Here is a 9590-nt window from a genome sequence, read left to right on the forward strand (position 1 = left end):
TCCATTAACTGCGCATGTCACAGGTGTCACAGGGGTTGTGACTGTCTTAATTGTCTATCTGACACACTTTTGTTGACAGACTGACCTGCTGGGGGCCAGTGGAGGGAGGAGAAAGGGTGACAGGGAAATAGGGAGGCGTGAGCAGAAGGACACACAGATACAGCTCTGTTCACTCAAGATAAAGGTCTCAACCACACCACAGAGAAAGGGTCAGAAACCAGCCATTCAGAAGCAATCAATAGAAGCTTTTGTACATTCGCACATATGGACTATGGTGACAAATTAAATGGGATATGTGATATCTAGCATCACTGATTGAGTGCTAACAGCATCGCTAACAAGATAATCAGATTCGATTGAAGTGGGAATACTTTGCATTATATGTCTGCATCAAAATGTATGCAGAAGTAAATGTGTGTGTTGTGAAGGGAGGGCTACTATACCTGTCCATTCGTCAAAATCTTCTTAAGCTCAGCTGAAGATTTCTTTAAAGTGCTGAAGTGAAAAGATAAAGTATGACATTTTGTAAAAGCTGACATGAGTAAATTGTTTAGAGTAGCTACTTCTCATTAGAAATGTAAGATGAGAATAATTAGTCTAGTATGATCTGCTGCACTTCATTTCCCCACATCACTGCTGAATAACACACACTGGCCTTCAGAATGTATGTCTTTGTTCTGTGCCAGGGGGCTTCATTCTCTAAGACAGAATCCAATTCATACGGAAAAAATGTTTCTGATGTATGTTTAGGGCATGAAGACTCCTGTTAGCATTTCTCTTTCTCTTGTGAAAAGAATTACTTATAACGAAGTAAATGAATATCACTTTTAATTCAGCGTCAAAAATATTTTCAAAAGCCAAACTGCAACTGTTCACAACAAGGCCTTATTGATTAATATTTACTTTCCTTAAAAAATGTATTATTCCTTTAATTTCTTTTAAAACATTTTATACTTTTCCAAAGCTCAAAGACACCATAATGGGACAAAACCATCCATAAATAAGCAGGAATTACATTGGTAACCTACACTAAAGTTCAAAGGGGTCAGTAAGATTTTTTTTTTTTTGATGATGATGATGATGCTTTAAAAGAAGTATCTTAGGATCACAAAGGCTGCATTTGTTTGATCAAAAATACAATACAGTAGCATTTTTAAATATTAGTAAAATTAAAAAAAAATCTTTTCTATTTGAATATAAAATTTTAATTAAAATTATATTGATTTCTGTGACGGCAAAGCAGAATTTTCTTAGCAGCCATTATTCCAGTCTTCAGCGTCACATGATCCATCAGAAACAGTCTAACATGCTGCTTTGATGCTTCAAAAACATTTATTTTTATTATAAATGTTAAAAAACATTGCTACTAATATCAGATTCCACAGCTTAGTAATATATTTCATATCTGTAAGCAGTTGCCCAAGCAATATGGAAAACTTGAGGTATTAATATATTTCAGTGTATGTTTAATAGCATCCAACAAAACAGATCTAAACCAATTGTATAGTCAACTACTGATTTCGTAAAGGTATTTCTAATGAATCCTTAATGGAGTTACTTTACTGTAAATATATCTGTATTTATAAACAAAATAAATCTTAGAAATAAGATTTTTCTCTCAATGAGGGCAGGCATGATATGGGATCACTCACCTATCACTGGACCGGGAATCAGCCGCAGAGGAGCCCCTGCCACTCGAGGATTCGGGCCGCGTGTTCACCTGCAGGCAAACAAAGACAATCAGAGCCCTGTGCTAATTAACCTGTGATTCAACAGAAAACTGCCTAGTTTGGCCGCAAGGTTAATTGGCTTTTGTGAGGGAGACATAGAGAAATAAAGACAGAGGCTTGAGGAAAGGGGTCACTTCATCTATAAGGCAAAATTAAATATAAATCTGGGAACATCCTTGAATTAAAAAAAAAAAATGAATCAACATCACGTCCTTTATTTGTCATTAAAGAAGATTCGTGAAGCTGATGCTAACAGATCACAGTGGGAGAATGAAGGAAAAAGCTCAAAGAGAGTCTCTATATAAATAAGTAGATTAATTGAGGTCTGTAGGTCGTATAGTGTAGTGCAGTAAAGCAGCGATTCTCTTCTTAATTAGTGTCTATGAAGACCTGATTTAGATTGGTTTATCAGGGTTTTTTATTCTCTTCAAGCCAATTAATCCAGAATTAAACAAAAACCATTGCAAAACAAGAATAAGATGGTCCGTATCGTACTATTTAAATACACAGAAACCTGGGGTTTTCACCCTAAACCTGGGGTTAGTAAGGTTTTTTTTAAAGCAATTTAATATTTTAAAAGTAGTTATTTAAAAGTAACAGTAAAGACATTTACAGTGTTGCAAAAGATTACTATTTCAAATAAATTATGTTCTTTTGTATTAACCAAAGAACTTTCTATTAAATCAAAGAATCTTGGGGGAAAAAAACATAAAAATATTAAGCAGCATAAATGTTTTCAATATTAAAAATGTTTCTTGATCACCACATCAGTATATTAGAATAATTTCTGAAGAATCATGTGACACTAAAGACTGGAGTAATGACTGCAGAAAATTCAGCTTTGCCATTACAGGCGTAAATTACATTGCAAACTATAATAAAATACAAAACAGCCATTTTAAACCTAATAGTTCATAATATTTCCATGGTGATGCACAAGAGCATAAAAAGAGCATAAGATGCATAAAATGCTGGTGTGCATAAAAAACTTCTCAAAAACATAAAAAAAATGCACAATCCCCAAATTTTGGAATCACCACACAAGCTTTAAATGTTTTTGTTTTAACATTGCATAATGTTATCTAACGGAGTAACATAGAAAGCAGAACAAATAATTCTTATTTTAGCAGATTAAAAAAAAAAAACATACAAACGAAATGCACAGAGGGGGTAGAAAATGAGGGACAGATAGACAGAGTGTCTTGACTTCAATTGACATTTCAATAAGTGGTACACAGCATAACCAATCCATGCCCAACTCTGCTGAAACAATCATTGAGACACATACCTTCAGGCCGTGTATGTTGCGGATCCCTGGGGTCTTACCGGCTGAAAAGAAAATTGACTAGATTGTAGATCACGTGAGGCCAGAGAAAAAGAACATGAGCAGAATATATTAAATGTTTAAAATGACAGAATGATTCTATCTGCATCATCGCAAAACAGACATACTGAGACACAGCTTAGGGAGCCTTTAACTATCACAAAGAATATTGCGTGTGTGAATGCATATATATATTCCCAAAGAAATTCCTTCAATAAACCAAACTGATATTTATTCCTCTCACAGAAGCCACTGAGGATAAAATAAAATGGGATTTTGCTAAGAGAAAATGCTCATACACAAACACATGAGCAGGGCATTGCTGAGTATGGGGCTTTAAACTGTGATCTAGGCTCTAGGTGGGCCTCGGGCACATTTACTGTTGCGGTGTTGAACTGTAATTTGGACCAGCACACTAACACATAATACACACCTCGTGGAAATATCTGTAAAGGCTCAGGTAACAGTCCATTGATGCGTTGCTCCATCACTGTGTTGCAATACTGCAGAGAATAAAGTGGATAAAAAAAACACTTAAAAACAGCCCGGTTCATTTTTTCAGTATATTACACACAAAATTAATATTATACTCAATGAATGTCTTTCAGAAAAAAGTCCCATGGTGTACATAAAAGCAATCTTATGTCAAAAAACATTTTCTGTCTCTCAGAGTCACTTGCATGTTGGGAGGAAAAGAAAAGATGCTAAATGAATTGGGCACCCTGCTCAGGTAATCTTTTTGAAACACCAGTCACCCTCTGTATCAATTCATCCGTTGTAATGGCTGCCAGACGCAGACCAATCACTGAGTTTTCTCATTTCAGCCTGATGTAAAAGCAATCTGCCAGTAATGGCTGCCTATTAATTAATTACACTGCATAATAGGCTGAAATGGAGTCTGGCATTTATAAACCTTATATGATATTATTAATGTCATAGCAAGCTTTTTGTGTAATTATTTTTATCTTTATTTAATCCAATAATAATTTGTTTAATTTCTACAATTATGCCATTAATAAAGAAATTGTAAAGACTTGTTTTGTAATGACAATGTACATTTACTTACACGAGACTCTGTGATATTATATATAAATGTGTATGCCCACACACACACACACACATACATACGTGTGTGTGCATGTTAAATCGCGATTAATCATCTGACAGCACTAATATACACACACGAAAAAATATATTAACTACATATTATATAATTTGTTAGTTGATATATTATTTATAATGATTATTTATATTATAAATATTCAATAATATTAATTAAAAATCGATCTTGCAGTTGATATGTAGTCACTTTTGCTGAATCCATTTTAAAACTTTTTTTCAGAAACTTGTCTCATACGTGTATTTTATATGTGATTTTGCAGTTGATATGTCATCTACCACTTTTGCTGATTCTATTTCAAAAGAACTCCACTCTCTCTTTCGAACCCGCGCAGAGATTTTTGTCTCCTGCCAAAAGAACATTCAATTGATGTTTCGGTTAACAGAACCATCTGGTTGTTCGTCCTCTTCTCTCAGTCCAGCACGAGACCTTTGTCTCCAAACAGAGCCCCCATCACACACAATGAAGCCATTAAAAACCACAGATTCAGATGGACAAGAGAGGAGGGCAGAATGTCAGCATTTGAAAGAAAGACAGAGACCGAGAGAAAGAGAAACAAAGGCAGAACAAGAGAAAGGTCAAAAGCAAGCCTAATCGAGGGGCCGGCGGTACAGCGTTGTCACTCTGCCGCGTGTGAATGCGTGATGAATACGCCGGGGTGTGCGCGAGGACATGCAGAGGAAGCAGTGTTAGAGCAGCTGTTATTAAATACCCTATTTATCACTGTCACCTCTCTGCACTGCCTGAAGGCACTGAAACCATGTAGCTCTACCAAAACACACACCTTTAATTTTCCACTCGGTTGCTTTATCGATTAGGGCTGCAATTACCTAACTAATCTGTAACAGTATTAAAAGAAACCTCCCTTTGTTGGACAATAACTAAAGGCAGTTTGATCACAGGAAGGCAGCTTGAGAGCTGGAGGGAACAGAGGAGTCGGACCTCCGCTCTGTTGGACCCCGATCATTAACACACCCCGAGTAAAACGCTCTGTAATTAGCCGGCCCAGCCTGGGAGATCAGTGCCTATGTGTGGGTGTGTGTGTGTGTGTAAGCGAGGCTACATCTGACATGGGTCAGTCTTTAACTTTGAACTAACATCCTGGAAAGGCTGACGGTAAGAAGCAGCTCACCAGGGAGCCAGAACATCTCAGAGACCTCAGACTGATGATCGCTGCTGGAGTAAAAAAAAATGTAAGTGAAGCCAGTTTGAAGGTCGGATTCCACCAGAGAGCTCAGCGAATTAGCTTACACACCTGTAAAGCAAGAAGTCATCTCTTAATTCCTATTAAGTCTACATAACGGTAGATCCCTTTACATGGAATTAATTGAAGCAAATTTATAAAGGTCCCCACAGAGACCCCAAAAACCAACCAAGGCAAAGGGCATACACTTGAAATATGACCACAATGATCGGTTAAATGTTGGCGCAAGCTTCCGAACATGCTACACGCATATTAAATTCCCTCTTCTCAGCAGCTTGCGCTCTCCCCAGAGGAGCAAACGGCATCATGGGAGGAAAAACTCATTTTCAGAAAAAGTGGACTCAGTTGCGCTGTTAACCAAAATGCAACGCGGAGGCAATCTGCAACGCGCGGTAATGTTCACTGTCAGAGTAATATAGCCTCAAAGAATTCTTTGGCGATGTGCGATGGCACTTTCCTTAGGAGGAACATAAGTACATAAGCATTAATGCAGATTGTCGCGAATACTCGCATTCCCGCAGATATCGCCAATGTCAGAATGTGTGTTTCAATACCAGCCACACGGCGACTGCAGAATTAATCAAGACAGGGAAAAAAAAGGTTGAATTACACTCAGGCAGTGCAGGACACCCGCGAGACATCATTGTCAGTGTGTCACCTTCTGGCCTAATCTGGCTAATGACTGCAATGGCCTTGAGAGGTAGAACTTTGATAAAGCATCTAAAAATAAATAAATATCAAATCTAAGTGATTTCATTTCCTGCAGAAGCGGTGGTTTTGAAGCCCATGGCTACTCGAGAGTCATTGAGAGCTGATGGGGGGTAAAAGACAACACCAGCTGAAAGTGGATTTTGAAAAATTCCTCTACCCAGGAGGGCTGTGCTTCTAATGAGGCGAAACTTTAAGTATTGAATAATAAATAATAAAAGTTGATAGTTCATTTAACTTCCACTGTACTTCACAGGGGGAAAAACTATTACGAGTCATTACGCTTGGTGTCCACAATGTGAGCAGTAAGTATTGAAAGCACTTCTACGGTGGTCTCAAAAGAAGAACGATAAAAACAAACTGGAATCTGAGAGAGATGAAGAAGAGAGGAAACAAGAGTAGGCAACAACATCCCCGGACTTGAAAAGAAAGACTATTTGAATAGGCAATCAGGCAAAAGTTTACGATAGCTTATTAAACGAGTGAGACACAAATATTTTCAGCATTTTCAATCTGTGCCTGGTCACAGGGGGAGACCACTGCCTGAGTCAACAAATATAATGAATAATAAAAAATAAACAGGATTTTATTATTACAGTTTTCCCTTTGCTAATCTTGCTTGGTTAACACCTGTATAATTTAAAAGGGGGTTCGAGCCAGAGACTCACGTTGCCATGGAAACATCAAGAGGTGCAGCCAGAAAAGGGAAATAGATGAAGAAATTGAAGTGAAAAAAGAAAATATGTAGCTACTTGTCATCCTTGCCAATCAGCAAAGTAATGAGAACACTTTCCCCAAGGGTGAATAGATCTGGAATAATAGATTTGTAATAGCTTTTTCCTTCCAACAAAAACACTCAGCATTCAAAAGTCTAATACAACAGACTGTAATAGAGCGCAACAGTGACCACACACTTTTCAGCAGCCTTGTACATTTCTTTGTCTGTTTTCTCCATAGGCATTTCAGTACAGCATTGTGATTGAACGGTCTTATGAACCAATCAGCTCCAGGATGAGCTATTGCAATATATCGGCGATAACCATAGTGTTTCAAACATATTGTGTTAATACTATACACACAGTGCCAGTAGCCTTTACAAACTCACTCACTCACACTCACACTCTCTCTCTATGTCCCTAGAATTATATTTTGAGTGTGACTTATTGGCCAAAAAGGAGAAAACAGTTAAAGATGAATTTTACATAGCTTTTTATATACATTCTATAGATGTCCAGATAAATTCTTTTGACTATAATAACCACGCAGTGAAAATCTAATAATATTGTGACAGCCCTACCACAAACTATGATTTGACTGTAACAAATCAGAATCAGAAAAAAAAGTACAAGACTGTGTACTGGAATGAATCCCATAGTATTGCAAATTATGTTGTTGAATAAAGCAACAGTGCAATATAAAACAACTGACAAAGTAATTAATAATAAGTATAAAACAGTCATATACACACACTTTTTAGATTTTTTTGTAACATTAATATATACACAAATACATAAGTACCTAAAAGTGCAGAGAGACATCATTTGCAAAGCTTCTTTGGTCAGAGTTTTGTGTGACTTCTCTGATTGGTGGAGTTTTGTTTACAGTTATAGGCAGTGTAGTTCTTTACTGCCAATCAGGCTGTTAACACATTTAAGAAATTATGCTGAAATCACTCTGTTTATCAGCAAAATTAAAGGTCTCAGCTGCGTTTATGCATCAGGCATACTCACATATGACAGCATGGCTTTGAGCTCCTCATCACTGCGAACTGTGATTCGGTCACCAACTTCATCCTCATCTGAAATAACCGAGAACACATCTGAATCATCCAACAGCTACTCACTTTTTATCATTCATCTGTAAATTTGTATATTTACTTTTTTGCAAGATTTACATTTTAGCCCCTTATGACCAACTGTAATTTAGGTAAATAAAGATAACAGCATTGCAAACAGAAAAAGACGTTCATACTTTCTTATTATTTTATACTATTCTACAGGATACACTGATAGTAATTTGATTTAAATATAGTAAAATAATTTAAATACAACAACAATGCTCACATTCAAAAGCTGTGACTGTGGCTTCAGGCATGACATCCCTGATCGCGGCCTGCCAAACAAGAGGAGAATCACACATTTGACTGACAGCTGTCAATCAGCACCGACTCGTCAGGGAATGACACGCGTCATGAATGAGTTCCCTCTCTAAAATGTACTGAGACACCACAGAAAAACACGCTGTGACTAAAGTTAAAACAGCAACTCACCAGTAAATCATTGAAGTTGAGATGTGATGGACAGTCCACTGATGAGTCCATGTCTCCCCCCGGTGTCTTTATCCGAATAACGATTCCCTCAGATTCCATGCTGCACAGGTTATTCAAAACAAGTAAAAGCATAACAAAAGCACACCGAGAAACATAATCTTGGCGGTCAGTGCAGATTCCCAGACACACAGCAGCTGTACAGCAGGCTAGACGGCTAGCTGCTTAACTTGTTTAACTAACGTTAGCTCGCTAACAATGAAGAAAACATGAGTATTTTCCCACACAACTGACGCAGCGGCTACTCGTCTAATAAATGACCGACATGTCATTCCAGGTCTTAATCCGATTTTGAACAATTTTTTAAAAACAAACTGCCAACAATGAAAGTAAAGCAGCGGAAGTGTTTTGACATTTACCCGGAAGCTGAACGTCCATTCGATGCATATAAAAGCCTAAACCAGAGGAACGTTAGCTGACTCTAGACGTTACTCGCGACGGTTCTGTATTAATTATTGTTGCCTGTAATTATTTTTTCAAGATGATGTTATTAAATCAAATTATTTATTCAATTATTAATAAAAGAGTTCGGTCATGACGTTATTTTGTAGGCCAGCTTGTTTAAGACTTTGTGTTTTTATTTGTTTGTATAATTTTAATCACAAACATCATTTTAGTCATAAATCAACTGTAAACACTGCAAAATCCTTCTCTTGCTGTCTGCTATTTCTGTTTTTTTCATCTTTCACTTTGAATTAAAGTTCATTTTTGCTTTATATTATTTATTTTATATAGGCTATAGGCTAAATATATTTAGCCGAAGTAGCCACGTAATAGTGGAGGTACAGTAAAATGGTTATTATCACACAGACAGTTTGATCAAAACTGATGCAGAGAGATTTATTTCACAATAAATAAATAAATATATGTGACCCTGGAGCACAAAACCAGTCATAAGTAGCACAGGTATTATCGCAATACACATTGTGTGGGTCAAAATGACCGATTTTTCTTTTATGCCAAAAATCATTAGGATATTAAGTAAAGATCATGCTCCATGAAGATATTTTGTCAATTTTATACCCTAAATATATCAAAACTTCATTTTTGATTAGTAATATACATTCCTAAGGACTTCATTTGGACAACTTCATAGGTGATTTTCTCAGATTCCAGATATTCAAATATCGACCAAATATTGCCCTAACCACACATCAATGGAAAGCTTTTTTATTCAG

General features: G+C 36.7%; 1 protein-coding gene across 2 annotated transcripts in view; it reads right to left on the reverse strand.

The window, feature by feature from the left end:
• Positions 1-8814, reverse strand: part of LOC306875817 (dual specificity mitogen-activated protein kinase kinase 5-like) — a 57658-nt gene extending 48844 nt beyond the window's left edge. The window contains exons 1-7 of one of the 2 annotated variants that reach the window (XM_079426563.1): positions 8356-8814; positions 8150-8198; positions 7817-7884; positions 3488-3557; positions 3019-3059; positions 1653-1720; positions 444-495 (exon numbers count right to left, since the gene is read on the reverse strand). In XM_079426563.1, coding sequence (XP_079282689.1) covers positions 444-495; positions 1653-1720; positions 3019-3059; positions 3488-3557; positions 7817-7884; positions 8150-8198; positions 8356-8487 — 480 coding nt within the window. In that variant the 5' untranslated portion in view covers positions 8488-8814. Of the gene's footprint in view, positions 1-443; positions 496-1652; positions 1721-3018; positions 3060-3487; positions 3558-7604; positions 7703-7816; positions 7885-8149; positions 8199-8355 lie in introns of those variants that run through there. The other variant, XM_079426564.1, reaches the window with a different exon arrangement.
• Between the last annotated feature and the right edge of the window lie 776 nt (positions 8815-9590).

The sequence above is a fragment of the Barbus barbus genome (genome assembly GCF_936440315.1).
Source record: "Barbus barbus genome assembly, chromosome: 1".
NCBI classification, from domain to species: domain Eukaryota; kingdom Metazoa; phylum Chordata; class Actinopteri; order Cypriniformes; family Cyprinidae; genus Barbus; species Barbus barbus.